At 49.7% G+C, this 16,406-nt stretch overlaps 1 protein-coding gene across 1 annotated transcript in view; it reads right to left on the minus strand.

Moving 5' to 3' along the window:
• The window catches only part of xpc (xeroderma pigmentosum, complementation group C), a 68,036-nt gene that overhangs the window by 50,546 nt on the left and 1,084 nt on the right, over nucleotides 1–16,406 (minus strand). Inside the window, 3 exon segments of the mRNA XM_072280216.1 lie at nucleotides 5,865–5,935; nucleotides 7,974–8,163; nucleotides 16,354–16,405. Of these exon segments, the coding sequence (XP_072136317.1) occupies nucleotides 5,865–5,935; nucleotides 7,974–8,163; nucleotides 16,354–16,405 (313 nt within the window).

Consider the following 16,406-nt stretch of genomic DNA (forward strand, 5'->3'; position numbering starts at 1 on the left):
AAAGAGAGGCATGTACATTACCAGCTGCCAATACAATCAGAGGGAACGGGTTTCGTGTGTGAAGAATGTACCATGAGTTTGAAAACTGAAGCAGATGTGAAGGGCTGGCTGCTCCCATATCTTGTGTGAGGCGGGCTGTCAGGCTGAGGACCATGTCCCACCGCTAGGCTGGTCGGCCAAAGCCCCCCACCGTCCCTCAGAGGGTGAACTCACCTTCCACATCTTCCCAGTCATCCTCGCTCTCCTCCAGTGAGCTGCCTTCTTCTGCCTCACCACCTGCCAAACTGGGAGAAAGCAGATGTTTGTGGGTGAAGGGCGGTCTCCAGCAGACACCCTAACACAATACACACAGCCATTTCCCACAGGCTCTTCCTGAGTCCTTCAGCCCCTCACAAACTGGTTATGATTGTCCCAGCCCCTCCACCTTCCTTCTGTGAGTGACGACCAACTACCATCAGGAGGGGGTTAGGCCAGCTGGTTGAGTGGTGTCTGAACAGCCGGCGTCGCACTGAAATGCCAGCGAGGGCAGGAAACTGACGGTGGGCTTCAGGAAGGGGAGATCAAGGGAACACAGACCTGTCCTCGTCGAGGGATCAGCAGTGGAAACGGTGAGCGGTCTCAACACCCTGATACAATCTGGAAGAAGGCAGGCCAGTGGCTGCACCTCATGACGAGACTTGGGACATCAGCAAAGACTCTTTCCAATGTGTATCGATGCACAGCGGAGAGCACTCTGACTGGTCGCATCCCTGTTACATACAGAGGGGCCACTACACAGGGTCAGAGGAAACACAGCTCCAGCATGGGCCAAGTCAAGTCAAGTCACTTTTTATTGTCATTTCAACCATAACTGCTGGTACAGAACATAGTAAAAATGAGACAACGTTTTCCAGGGCCATGGTGCTACATGAAACAATACAAAAACTACACTGAACTACGTCAGAAAAAACACAGAAACTACACTAGACTACAGACCTACCCAGGACTGCATAAAGTGCACAAAACAGTGCGGGCATTACAATAAATAATAAACAAGACAATAGGCACAGTAGAGGGCAGTAGGTTGCTGTCAGTCCAGGCTCTGGGTATTGAGGAGTCTGATGACTTCGGGGAAGAAACTGTTACATAGTCTGGTCGTGAGGGCCCGAATGCTTCAGTGCCTTTTGCCAGATGGCAGGAGGGAGAAGTTTGTATGAGGGGTGCGTGGGGTCCTTCATAATGCTGTTTGCTTTGCGGATGCGGCGTGTGGTGTAAATGTCTGTGATGGCGGGAAGAGAGACCCCGATGATCTCCTCAGCTGACCTTGTCCCACCATCGAGAGCCTCTTCAAAAGGAGATGCCCCATGATAGCATCCATCATTAAGGCCCTTACTATCCAGGACACTCCCTCCCTCCCTCCTCTCCTTACTACCATCAGGAGGAGTGGCAGGAGCCGGAGGTCCTGCGCTCAACGATTCAGGTGTAGCTTTTTCCCGCCCGCCGTCAGATATCTGAACGATGAACCTTTGAATGCTGCCTCGCTATTCCTTTTGCTGCACCAGTTATATGTGTAAGTGAAAGAGTTTTAAGCCTTTGCACTGAACTGCTGCCACAAAACAACAAACTTCACAGCACAGAGGCAGAAATAAACCCAATTCTGATTGACAACCCAGTCCTTTGTTACTCACAAATGCAAGTTTCCCACAAACTAAAGCTCAGTGCAGAGCCCCAGGCTCCAGCTCACCGCAGAGCCCCAGGCTCCAGCTCATCAGCACTGCCCCAGGCTCCAGCTCACCGCAGAGCCCCAGGCTCCAGCTCACCGCAGAGCCCCAGGCTCCAGCTCACCGCAGAGCCCCAGGCTCCAGCTCACCAGCACTGCCCTAACGTTGATAAAAGCCTGTCGAGTGCTATGGAGCCAAACTCACTCCACTGTTTCGAGAACTCTTGGTTGACAGCCATCTTAATTCCACTCCCCGGGGAATCGTCCGAGAATGCTTCCCCACCTCCAGTTATAACACTTTATTACAGGGAGAGGCTGACCACGTTCGGACTTCATTCCCTGGAGCGTAGGAGATCGAGGATTTGATCAAGGGGTGTAGACGGGGTAAATGCCCGTAGGCTTTCCCCAGAGGTTGGGTGAGACTAGAACTAGAGGAGATAGGCGACGGGTGAGTGGTGCGAAGTTTAAGGGGAACCTGAGAGGGAACTTCTTCACTCAGAGGGTGGTGAGATTTGCCAGTGGAAGCGAGGGACGCAGGTTCGATTTCAACATTTAAGAGAAGTTTGGATGGGAGGGGTGGGGAGGGTGATGATTCCAGGTGCAGGTCAGTGAGACGAGGGAGAGTACCAGTTCAGCTGGGAATGGACGGGCCGAATGCCCTGTTTCCGTGCTGTTGTGTTGGATAACTCCATTGGTCAGTTCTGTTTACCCTACAGTCAGATACCAGGCCCGAAGCCTACCTCACAAGAAGAGATCTGCTCTCTCTTTCCTCCTTCACCGGGCAGCTCCCCACTTTGCCCCTGCCCCTTGGGGTTTTCCTCTTCGACGCTTTCCCAGTTGCAGGGACCTGACAGCCCCTTGGAGCCGCTGCTCGCTCCCCGCGGACTCTGGGCTTCACCCGAGGCTTTTCCATCTGGAAGTCCTGGATACCTGCTCATCGGGAAGAGAAGGATGCTTCAGACCGGGAATTGTATAACACCTATCTTTTCCACTGACAGCTGCCGTCTCGTAGACACGGCCCCGGGGACTGTCTAACAAACAGTTCACCTGCGTCACCTACAGAATCACAATAAATGAACAGGAAGGGGTCAATAACTCTACTGGGTATTTTGTTATGAACCACCCAATAGTAACAGGGACATCGAGGAGCAGATAGGGAGACAGATTCTGGAAAGGTGTAATAATAAAAGGGTTGTTAAAGTGGGAGATTTTAATTTCCCAAACATTAATTGGCATGTCCCTAGAACAAGGGGTTTAGATGGGATGGAGTTTAGGTGTGATCAGGAAAGTTTCTTGACACAAGATGCAGATAAGCCTACAAGAGGAGAGGCTGTGCTTGATCTGGTATTGGGAAATGAACCTGGTCAGGTGTCAGGTCTCTCAGTGGGAGAGCATTTTGGAGATAGTGATCACAATTCTTACCTCTTCTACCATAGCATTGGAGAGGGATAGGAACAGACAAGTTAGGAATGTGTTTAATTGGAGTAAAGGGAAATATGATATGTTAGATATGGCCCTTGTGGCCAAAGGGGAGGGAGTTAGATATGGCCCTTGTGGCTAAAGGGATCAGGGGGTATGGAGAGAAGGTAGGTACAGGTTTCTGAGTTGGATGATCAGCCATGATCATACTGAATGGCGGTGCAGGATCAAAGGGCCGAATGGCCTACTCCTGCACCTATTTTCTATGTTTCTATGAGGCTATCAGGCAAAAACGCGGAAGCATAAATTGGAAACAGATGTTCTCAGGGAAATGTACGGAAGAAATGTGGCAAATGTTCAGGGATATTTGTGTGGGGTTCTGCAAGGGTACACTCCAATGAAACAGGAAAAGAATGGTAGGGTACAGGAACCGTGGTGTACAAAGGGCTCTAGTCAAGAAAAAGAGCTTACGAAAGGTTCCAAAAATTAGGTGATGATATGAGATCTGGAAGATTATAAAGGCTAGCAGGAAGGAGCTTAAGAAAGAGATTAGAAGAGCTAGAAGGGACCATGAGAAGGCCTTGGTGAGCAGGATTAAAGAAAACCCCAAGGCATTCTACAAGTATGTGAAGAGCAAGAGGCTAAGACGTGAGAGAATAGGACCAATCAAGTGTGACAGTGGAAAAGTGTGTATGGAACTGGAGGAGAGAGCAGAGGTACTTAATGAATACTTTGCTTCAGTATTCACTACAGAAAAGGATCTTGGCGATTGTAGGGATGACTTACAGTGGACTGAAAAGCTTGAGCATGTAGATATTGAGAAAAATGCTGGAGATTTTTGGAAAGCATCAAGTTGGTAAGTCAATGCGACCGGATGAGATGTACCCCAGGCTACTGTGGGAGGCGAGGAAGGAGATTGCTGAGCCTCTGGTGATGATCTTTGCATCATCAATGAGGACGGGAGAGGTACTGGAAGATTGGAGAGTTGCGAATGTTTTTCCATTATTCAAGAAAGGGAGTAGAGATAGCCCAGGAAATTATAGACCAGTGAGTCTTATTTCAGTGGTTGGTAAGTTGATGGAGAAGATCCTGAGAGGCAAGATACATGAATATTTGGAGACGCATAACATGATTAGGAATAGTCAGCATGGCTTTGTGAAAGGCAGGTTGTGTTTTACGAGCCTGATTGAATTTTTTGAGGATGTGACTAAATACATTGATGAAGGTAGAGCAGTAGATGTAGTGTATATGGATTTCAGTAAGGCATTTGATTCCATGCAAGGCTTATTGAGAAAGTAAGGAGACATGGGATCCAAGGGGACATTGCTTTGTGGATCCAGAACTGGCTTGCCCACAGAAGGCAAAGAGTGGTTGTCGATGGGTCATATTCTGCATGGAGGCCAGTCACCAGTGCTGTGCCTCAGGGATCTGTTCTGAGATCCCTACTCTTTGTGATTTTTATAAATGACCTGGATGAGGAAGTGGAGGGACGGGTTAGTAAATTTGCTGATGACACAAAGGTTGGGGGTGTTGTGGATAGTATGGAGGGCTGTCAGAGGTTACAGCGGGACATTGATAAGATGCAAAACAGGGCTGAGAAGTGGCAGATGGAGTTCAACCCAGATAAGCGTGAGGTGGTTCATTTTGGTAGGTCAAATATGATGAAAGAATATAGTATTAATGGTAAGGCACTTGGCAGTGTGGAGGATCAGAGGGATCTTGGGTTCTGAGTCCATAGGACACTCAAAGATGCCGCACAGGTTGACTCTCTGGTTAAGAAAGCATACGGAGCATTGGCCTACATCAATCGTGGGATTGAGTTTAGGAGCCAAAAGGTAATATTGCAGATATACAAGGCCCTGGTCAGACCTCACTTGGAGTACTGTGCTCAGTTCTGGTTGCCTCACTACAGGAAGGATGTGGAAACCATAGAAAGGGTGCAGATGAGATTTACAAGGATGTTGCTTGGATTGGGGAGCATGCCTTATGAAAACAGGTTGAGTGAACTCAGCCTTTTCTCCTTGGAGCGACGGAGGACGAGAGGTTTCCTGATAGAGGTTTTTAAGATGATGAGAGGCAATGATCGTGTGGATAATCAGAGCCTTTTTCCCAGGCTGAAATGGCTGCCACAAGAAGCCACAGGTTTAAGGTGCTTGGGAGTAGGGGTAGGTGTCAGGGGTAAGTTTTTACGCAGAGATTAGTGAGTGCGTGGAATGGGCTGCCGGCAACGGTGGTGGTGGTAGATACGATAGGGTCTTTTAAGAGACTTTTGGATTGGTACATGGAGCTTAGAAATTACTAGGGTTACCCATAGCCCTCTATTTTTCTAATGTAGGGACATGTTCAGCACAACTTTGTGGGTCGAAGGACCTGCATTGTGCTGTAGGTTTTCTATGTTTCTATGACTTGCAGCTCGACAGGGGAGATGTGGGAATAGTGTTTGGGACTAGTCTCAGGGTGTCCTTTCTGGATTGGGATGACAAGGAAATACTCCATTTCTGAGGCTGTAGAGCCTCAGTTACCGAATGTGATCAAAGAGAGGCATGTATATTACCAGCTGCCAATACAATCAGAGGGAACGGGTTCCGTGTGCGAAGAATGTACCATGAGTTTGAAAACTGAAGCAGATGTGAAGGGCTGGCTGCTCCCATATCTTGTGTGAGGCGGGCTGTCAGGCTGAGGACCATGCCCCACCGCTAGGCTGGTCGGCCAAAGCCCCCCACCGTCCCTCAGAGGGTGAACTCACCTTCCACATCTTCCCAGTCATCCTCGCTCTCCTCCGGTGAGCTGCCTTCCTCTGCCTCACCACCTGCCAAACTGGGAGAAAGCAGATGTTTGTGGGTGAAGGGCGGTCTCCAGCAGACACCCTAACACAATACACACAGCCATTTCCCACAGGCTCTTCCCGAGTCCTTCAGCCCCTCACAAACTGGTTATGATTGTCCCAGCCCCTCCACCTTCCTTCTGTGAGTGACGACCAACTACCACCAGGAGGGGGTTAGGCCAGCTGGTTGAGTGGTGTCTGAACAGCCGGCGTCGCACTGAAATGCCAGCGAGGGCAGGAAACTGACGGTGGGCTTCAGGAAGGGGAGATCAAGGGAACACAGACCTGTCCTCGTCGAGGGATCAGCAGTGGAAACGGTGAGCGGTCTCAACACCCTGATACAATCTGGAAGAAGGCAGGCCAGTGGCTGCACCTCATGACGAGACTTGGGACATCAGCAAAGACTCTTTCCAATGTGTATCGATGCACAGCGGAGAGCACTCTGACTGGTCGCATCCCTGTTACATACAGAGGGGCCACTACACAGGGTCAGAGGAAACACAGCTCCAGCATGGGCCAAGTCAAGTCAAGTCACTTTTTATTGTCATTTCAACCATAACTGCTGGTACAGAACATAGTAAAAATGAGACAACGTTTTCCAGGGCCATGGTGCTACATGAAACAATACAAAAACTACACTGAACTACGTCAGAAAAAACACAGAAACTACACTAGACTACAGACCTACCCAGGACTGCATAAAGTGCACAAAACAGTGCAGGCATTACAATTAAAAAGAAACAAGACAATAGGCACAGTAGAGGGCAGTAGGTTACTGTCAGTCCAGGCTCTGGGTATTGAGGAGTCTGATGGCTTGGGGGAAGAAACTGTTACATGGTCTGGTCGTGAGAGCCTGAATGCTTCGGTGCCTTTTGCCAGATGGCAGGAGGGAGAAGAGTTTGTATGAGGGGTGCGTGGGGTCCTTCATAATGCTGTTTGCTTTGCGGATGCGGCGTGTGGTGTAAATGTCTGTGATGGCGGGAAGAGAGACCCCGATGATCTTCTCAGCTGACCTTGTCCCACCATCGAGAGCCTCTTCAAAAGGAGATGCCCCATGATAGCATCCATCATTAAAGCCCTTACTATCCAGCACACTCCCTCCCTCCCTCCCTCCCTCCCTCCCTCCTCTCCTTACTACCATCAGGAGGAGTGGCAGGAGCCGGAGGTCCTGCGCTCAACGATTCAGGTGTAGCTTTTTCCCGCCCGCCGTCAGATATCTGAACGATGAACCTTTGAATGCTGCCTCGCTATTCCTTTTGCTGCACCAGTTATATGTGTAAGTGAAAGAGTTTTAAGCCTTTGCACTGAACTGCTGCCACAAAACAACAAACTTCACAGCACAGAGGCAGAAATAAACCCAATTCTGATTGACAACCCAGTCCTTTGTTACTCACAAATGCAAGTTTCCCAGCTCACCGCAGAGCCCCAGGCTCCAGCTCACCAGCACTGCCCTAACGTTGATAAAAGCCTGTCGAGTGCTATGGAGCCAAACTCACTCCAGTGTTTCCAGAACTCTTGGTTGACAGCCATCTTAATTCCACTCCCCAGGGAATCTTCCGAGAATGCTTCCCCACCTCCAGTTATAACACTTTATTACAGGGAGAGGCTGACCACGTTCGGACTTCATTCCCTGGAGCGTAGGAGATCGAGGATTTGATCAAGGGGTGTAGACGGGGTAAATGCCCGTAGGCTTTCCCCAGAGGTTGGGTGAGACTAGAACTAGAGGAGATAGGCGACGGGTGAGTGGTGCGAAGTTTAAGGGGAACCTGAGAGGGAACTTCTTCACTCAGAGGGTGGTGAGATTTGCCAGTGGAAGCGAGGGACGCAGGTTCGATTTCAACATTTAAGAGAAGTTTGGATGGGAGGGGTGGGGAGGGTGATGATTCCAGGTGCAGGTCAGTGAGACGAGGGAGAGTACCAGTTCAGCTGGGAATGGACGGGCCGAATGCCCTGTTTCCGTGCTGTTGTGTTGGATAACTCCATTGGTCAGTTCTGTTTACCCTACAGTCAGATGCCAGGCCCGAAGCCTACCTCACAAGAAGAGATCTGCTCTCTCTTTCCTCCTTCACCGGGCAGCTCCCCACTTTGCCCCTGCCCCTTGGGGTTTTCCTCTTCGACGCTTTCCCAGTTGCAGGGACCTGACAGCCCCTTGGAGCCGCTGCTCGCTCCCCGCGGACTCTGGGCTTCACCCGAGGCTTTTCCATCTGGAAGTCCTGGATACCTGCTCATCGGGAAGAGAAGGATGCTTCAGACCGGGAATTGTGTAATACCTATCTTATCCACTGACAGCTGCCGTCTCATAGACACGGTCCCGGGGACTGTCTAACAAACAGTTCACCTGCGTCACCTACAGAATCACAATAAAGGTATTATTATTCCATAACTATAATTATTTTGTATTTATTGAATAAAAACAAGTAAATAAATTAACTGATTGCCTGTTGTGTTCTGTTCCGGTCGCCTCCTTATGGGAAGGATGTGGAAGGTTTAGACAGGGTGCCGAGGAATTTTATCAGGATGCTGCCTGGATTACAGAGCAGGAGGGTGGGGATACAAGGACAGGTTGAACTCTTTGGAGTGAGGGAGGAATTTATAGAGGTGTACAAGATGATGAGAGGCACAGATAGTACGGGTAGTTAGCGGCTTTTCCCCGGGACAGGAATGGCTGATAGGAAGGGGCAAAACGTTCCGGTGACTGCAGGAAAGTACAGGGGAGTGTCAGAGGTTAGTGTGAGAATGGTGAGTGTGTGGAACCCACAGCCAGAGGGGGAGGGTGGTAGCAGATACATTCGGGACATTTAGGATAGGCGGATGGATGATAGAAAAACAGAAGCCTCTGCAGGAGGGAAGGGTTAAACTGATCTCAGAGCAGGTTGGAAGGTCAGCACAACATCGTGGGCAGAAGGGCCTGGACTGTGCTGTAGAGTTTGATGTTCTCTGTACAGCAAGACTGGCATTAATATAGCACCCTCCACGTCCCTTCTATAGGGAACTTCCCACACAAAGTTCCACAAACAACAGCAAACCAAGCAAAAAGCGAAACAATCCTTTGGCCCTGCGTCTATGCTGACCAACCCTGGTTGCCCGCATTAATTCCACATCCACAGTGCAGCAGACACCAGACACCTCTTCATTGTCGTTATTGTTGCTGCCTCCACCACTTCCTCTGGGCTGCTCATTCCAGATATCCACCACTCTGTGTGAAAACTCTACCCTTCAGATTCGTTTTCAACTCCCTCCCTCTCGTCTTCAATCTTGTGCCCTCAAGTTTTAGATACCAGACATTCACTCTGCCTGACGGGTGAGGGGTAATAACTGTTCCTGAGCCTGGTGGTCTGGGACCTGATGGTTGAGGGTAATAACTGTTCCTGAACCTGGTGGTGTGGGACCTGACGGTTGAGGGGTAATAACTGTTCCTGAACCTGGTGGTCTGGGACCTGATGGTTGAGGGGTAATAACTGTTCCTGAACCTGGTGGTCTGGGACCTGATGGTTGAGGGGTAATAACTGTTCCTGAACCTGGTGGTGTGGGACCTGATGGTTGAGGGGTAATAACTGTTCCTGAACCTGGTGGTGTGGGACCTGATGGTTGAGGGGTAATAACTGTTCCTGAACCTGGTGCTGTGGGACCTGATGGGTGAGGGGTAATAACTGTTCCTGAACCTGGTGGTGTGGGACCTGATGGTTGAGGGGTAATAACTGTTCCTGAACCTGGTGGTGTGGGACCTGATGGTTGAGGGGTGATAACTGTTCCTGAACCTGGTGGTGTGGGACCTGATGGTTGAGGGGTAATAACTGTTCCTGAACCTGGTGGTGTGGGACCTGATGGTTGAGGGGTAATAACTGTTCCTGAGCCTGGTGGTGTGGGACCTGATGGTTGAGGGGTGATAACTGTTCCTGAACCTGGTGGTGTGGGACCTGATGGTTGAGGGGTAATAACTGTTCCTGAACCTGGTGGTGTGGGACCTGATGGTTGAGGGGTAATAACTGTTCATGAGCCTGGTGCTGTGGGACCTGATGGGTGAGGGGTAATAACTGTTCCTGAACCTGGTGGTGTGGGACCTGATGGTTGAGGGGTAATAACTGTTCCTGAACCTGGTGGTGTGGGACCTGATGGTTGAGGGGTGATAACTGTTCCTGAACCTGGTGGTGTGGGACCTGATGGTTGAGGGGTAATAACTGTTCCTGAACCTGGTGGTGTGGGACCTGATGGTTGAGGGGTAATAACTGTTCCTGAGCCTGGTGGTGTGGGACCTGATGGTTGAGGGGTAATAACTGTTCCTGAACCTGGTGGTGTGGGACCTGATGGTTGAGGGGTAATAACTGTTCCTGAACCTGGTGGTGTGGGACCTGATGGTTGAGGGGTAATAACTGTTCCTGAGCCTGGGGGTGTGGGGCCTGATGGTTGAGGGGTAATAACTGTTCCTGAGCCTGGGGGTGTGGGACTTAAGGCTCCTGTACCTCCTGCCCGATGGTAGTAGTGAGAAGAGAGCATGACTTTGATAGTAGGGGCTTCTACCCTATTCCCTACAACCGTCAGGCTCCTGAACCTGCGTGGATAACTTCACTCACTCAATTCTGAACTGATTCCACAACCTACAGACTCACTTTCTGGGACTCTACAACTCATGTTCTCAGTATTGTTTATTCATACAGTTTGTCTCCTTTTGCACATTGGCCACTTTTGTCTTTGTTTAGTTTTTTTCAGAAATTCTATCGTATTTCTTCACTTTCCTGTAAGTACCCACAAGAAAATGAATCTCGAGACAGTCTATGGAAACACAAGTGTACTTTGATAATAAATTTTACTTTGAATATTGAATTGTGCACAATATTCCAAGCTAACCTTTATTTCAAGTTTGATGGTTCAAACTCCAAAGGATTCAAAGTATATTTATTATAGAATTGAATTGACTTTATTTCTTAAATCCATCATATACATGAGTAAAAATCTTTATGTTATGTCTCCATCTAGTTATGCAATGTGCAATTTATAATAATTAGTATGTACAACAGGACAGTCAATATAAGATAGAAATACAGTTGTGTCAGCATGAGTTAATCAGTCTGATGGCCTGGTGGAAGAAGCTGTCCCAGAGACTGTTGGTCCTGGCTCTTATACTGTGGTACAGTTTCCCAGATGGTAGCAACTGGAACAGTTTGTGGTTGGGGTGACTCGGGTCCCCAATGATCCTTCAGGCCCTTTTTACACACCTGTCTCTGTAAGTATCCTGGATAGTGGGAAGTTCACATCTACAGATGTGCTGGGCTGTCCGCACCACTCTCTGCAGAGTCCTGCGATTGAGGGAAGTACAGTTCCCATACCAGGCAGTGACGCAGCCAGTCAGGATGCTCTCAATCGGGCCCCGACGACGCTGAACACTCACTCACCTCCCGCACTCACCCCGATGATCTTCAGCCTCGATGCTTTAACCGGCAAGAATTGGATTTGATCCTGGGCTCGTGCACTGTGTCTAGATCGCTCAATTGGCTCAAAAAGACACCATCACATTGTAAATCACAGCCTCCAACAGTACCAGAACCACATTTGACAGAAAAAGAAGATGTAAAGCAAGTGAAAGAAAGAGTTTTGTGGACCATCGGAAGGATGTCGTTCATGGTCATGTTGTTCACTGGCGCCATCTTCTCCAGCTCCATTTTCCTGGGATTCTCCCAGGATCTCTCAATTTCCTGATTATCCATGAGCCGCCATTCTCTGTTTCAATGAACTCATTGACTGAGACTCGACAGCCCCCCAGGGGCTGAATACCAAAGATTCCCCACCATAAGCGTGAAGATATTTCTCAAGCCCTAAATATCCAAGCATTGACTCTGAGTGTGTGATTCACACCACCCAGGACAAGCCCCCTGCTCTCTGCTACCATCAGGGACGAGCCCCCCGCTCTCTGCTACCATCAGGGACGAGCCCCCCGCTCTCTGCTACCAGCAGGGACGAGCCCCCCGCTCTCTGCTACCATCAGGGACGAGGTACAGGAGCCTGAAGACACACATCAACAATTCAGGAACAGCTTCTTCCCCACCACCATTCCATTTCTGAGCGGTCCTCGAACACCACCTCACTATTTTGTTTTCTTACACTATTTATGTTTTAATTTATGGTAATTTTATGCCTTTGCAACCACGGAACAACAAATTTGACTTCATACTAGAATGGGGTAAAAAACCTAGTTCCTATCTTCAGTAGGAGTGACCACAAAGTTGTGCCAAGCCTCGAGACATCACTTGCTTTTGCCTGTACAGAAAGTGACAGGTGCAGTCCCACTGAGCCTCCATACGTCGCACACTTTCGCCTGTAAACAACTGTACCCAAAGTGACAGGTGCAGTCCCACTGAGCCTCTACATATACACGCGTTTCCGCCTGTAAACACACCCTGGCGTAAACATAGCCACTGCCGTAACTATTCACTGCACCTGCACGTTGGGTTTTTTTCTAAATTGAGAGAGGGGGCACAGAATAGGCCCTTCTGGCCTTTCGAGCTGTACTGGCCCGGCAACCCCGACAAACCCGGTTAACTCACACCAATCCCAGGGCAACTGACAATGGCCAATTCACCTCGCCGGTACGTTTTGGACTGTGGGGGGGAAACTGGAGCACCCGGGGCCGGGGTAAACCCACGCATTCCACAGGAAGAACGCAAAGAGGATCCCGATGGAGCAGCGCTGAGTGGAACTCTAAACTCCGGAATACCCTGAGCTGTCATGGCGACGGGCTAACCGTGGCCCAATTGCCAACGCTGTAAAGGGTTACACCGCCTGCTGTGCTACTGTGCCAACCGGAGTTATGCCCACAACCTTCTCCCTCTCATTAACTCATTCTCAGCCTGTCTCGGTACATTCCCCAATCCCATGTACCCTCTTGTCTAGGGCAACATATTGCACTGACAGAAATGGATCATCATTGTTACACGTACTGAGAAACGCTTGTCTTGCAAAATGTTCATACAAATCAATTCATTACACCGTGCACCGAGGTGGAACAAAGGAGCACAGGCAGCACATTTGCATGATTCATTCTATCTGGTCCTTTCCCCTGCTTGGCTCTGCAATCTGTCGATAACTCATCGAGTGCTAAATCTCCCAAACTATCTCGTCACGCTCTGTGGCCTTAACTTCTTCTGACTGTCCCAATGTGGGTACGGGACGGTGTGTCTGTACGACTGTCCCGATGGGGGTACGGGACGGTGTGTCTGTACGACTGTCCCGATGGGGGTACGGGACGGTGTGTCTGTGAGACTGTCCCGATGGGGGTACGGGACGGTGTGTCTGTACGACTGTCCCGATGGGGGTACGGGACGGTGTGTCTGTACGACTGTCCCGATGGGGGTACGGGACGGTGTGTCTGTGTGACTGTCCCGATATGGGTACGGGATGGTGTGTCTGTGCGACCCTCCCGATGTAGGTACGGGATGATATGTCTGTATCACTGGTGTAGGTATGACTGTCCTGATGTGGGTACGGGACGGTGTAGGTACGACTGCCCCGATGCAGGTATGGGATGGTGTAGGTATGACTGTCCCGATGCAGGTAGGGGATGGTGTGTCTGTGCGACTGTCCCGATGGGGGTACGGGACGGTGTGTCTGTACGACTGTCCCGATGGGGGTACGGGACGGTGTGTCTGTACGACTGTCCCGATGAGGGTACGGGACGGTGTGTCTGTACGACTGTCCCGATGGGGGTACGGGACGGTGTGTCTGTGAGACTGTCCCGATGGGGGTACGGGACGGTGTGTCTGTGAGACTGTCCCGATGGGGGTACGGGACGGTGTGTCTGTACGACTGTCCCGATGGGGGTACGGGACGGTGTGTCTGTACGACTGTCCCGATGGGGGTACGGGACGGTGTGTCTGTGTGACTGTCCCGATATGGGTACGGGATGGTGTGTCTGTGCGACCCTCCCGATGTAGGTACGGGATGATATGTCTGTATCACTGGTGTAGGTATGACTGTCCTGATGTGGGTATGGGACGGTGTAGGTACGACTGTCCCGATGCAGGTATGGGACGGTGTGTCTGTGCGACTGTCCCGATGGGGGTACAGGACGGTGTGTCTGTGCGACTATCGCGATGTGGGTAGAGGATGATATGTCTGTATCACTGGTGTAGGTACAACTGTCCCGATGTGGGTACGGGACGGTGTAGGTACGACTGTCCCGATGCAGGTATGGGATGGTGTAGGTATGACTGTCCCGATGCAGGTAGGGGATGGTGTGTCTGTGCGACTGTCCCGATGGGGGTACGGGATGATATATCTGTATCACTGGTGTAGGTACAACTGTCCCGATGTGGGTACGGGACGGTGTGTCTGTACAACTGTCCCGATGGGGGCACAGGACGGTGTGTCTGTGTGACTGTCCCGATGTAGGTACGGAACGGTTTGTCTGTGCGACTGTCCCGATGTGGGTACGGGACGGTGTAGGTACGATTGTCCCGATGCAGGTATGGGACGGTGTAGGTACGACTGTCCCGATGCAGGTATGGGACGGTGTGTCTGTGCGACTGTCCCGATGGGGTACAGGACAGTGTGTCTGTGCGACTGTCCTGATGCCGGTACGGGATGATACGTCTGTACCACTGGTGTAGGTACAACTGTCCCAATGGGGGTACGGGACGGTGTGTCTGTACAGCTGTCCCGATGTGGGTATGGGACTATATGTCTGTATCACTGGTGTAGGTTCGACTGTCCCAATGGGGGTACGGGATGGTGTGTCTGTGTGACTGCCCCAATGTGGGTACGGGTTGGTGTGTCTGTACAGCTGTCCCGATGTGGGTATGGGATTATATGTCTGTATCACTGTTGTAGGTACGACTGTCCTGATGTGGGTATGGGACGGTGTGTCTGTACGAGATAATACGTCTGTAAGGCAAGCAAAGTATAATCTTTTAACTGTATCTCACTAGCTGAAAGGAAATTTATCATTGGAGACAAATACTGCCCACAGGGTTCATTTTCTTGCAGGCATTCACAGAGAAATATAATAGAATCAATGAATAACTGCACACAATCTAGAGCAGCACACAAAATGTGGAAGAACTCAGCAGCCCAGACAGCAGCTATGGAAATGTATAAACAGTTGATGTTTGGGACAAAGAAGGAAGAGGAAAGATGCTAGAATAAAAGATTTGGGGTAAGGGATAAGTGATTAGGTGAAGTCCAGTGGGTGGGAAATGTAAAGGGCTGGAGAAGAAGGAATCTGAGAGGAGAGGTGAGCGGACCATCGGAGAAAGGGAAGGAGGAGGGGGCCCAGGATGAATTGATAGGCCGCTGAGAAGAGGGAAAAGGGCAGAGTAGGGAACTGGGAGGGAGGGGCTGGTGAGATTTGTTTCTGGAAAGAGGAATCGATGTTCAGGTTGGAGGCTACCCAGATGGAATATAAAGTGTTTTCCTCCCCCACCCTGAGGGTGGCCTCATCGTGGCACAGAGACTGACGAACAATCAGTCTGCAAAAGAAGGCCAGCTGTGCAAATGCAAATAGATAGACAGGTAATACTGAGACAGGGGCTGTCCGCTCCTTGAAAGTGAGTCTGTGGGGTGTGCAATCAGTTCAGTTATCCACACCGGTTCAGCAGCCTGCAGGTTGAAGGGCAGTAACTCAGAAAAAGAATATTACTGGAATATATTCTGAAGTTTGCTGTTCATGCATCAGAAGTATAATATAATACAGAAGAATAAAAACTGTGAATTACAGAAAGTATATATATTTAAAAAGTTAAATAAGTAGTGGAAAAGGGAAAACAAGTAGTGAGGTGGTGTTCATGGGTTCAATGTCCATTCAGAAACCTGATGGCTGGGTGGACGATATTGTCCCTGAATCGTTGAGTGTGTGCCCCAAATGTACTTGTACCTCTTGTTGAACGGCAACTTCGGGAAGACAGCACCTCTTGGATAATTTCTGAAACAAAACCTTAACAATAAATTTCACCTCATATGCTGGTGACACTAAAATTGATTCTGATTTCTATTATCTAAAATTCCATCCATTTCAGCCTTAAGCGTAAGATCTCAGTTCTCCGCCGCGAAGGACTGGAGTTCAGCTTATTATTATTAGTTTACTACAGGAGTTCCCCCAAACATGCTGAGCAGATATTCACCCCAAAACAGCATTAACACAAGAGACGCTGGAAATCCAGAGCAACCCACACAGAATGCTGGAGCAGCTCTGTACGGAATTACATAACTCTTCTGAGCGCAAACTTTCACGAGTGATCACCAGCACTGACTTAATTGACCCTCATAAATCCATTTCACACTCGCAAGTAATTTCCACAATCACTTCATAGATAATCTGAACGACTGGCTTAGAGGCACCGGTTTCTGCAAAGGCATTACATTTGGATCAGAGGCACCAGCTGCGAACTATCCATCCACTGGAAAGTTTATAAAGTGTGATTACCAGTCTGCGGGTGCTGTCCAGATTTTGCAGCTTTGGCCCGTTCACTTCGACTC

This window comes from Mobula birostris, chromosome 16 (genome assembly GCF_030028105.1).
Source record: "Mobula birostris isolate sMobBir1 chromosome 16, sMobBir1.hap1, whole genome shotgun sequence".
Classification (NCBI taxonomy): domain Eukaryota; kingdom Metazoa; phylum Chordata; class Chondrichthyes; order Myliobatiformes; family Myliobatidae; genus Mobula; species Mobula birostris.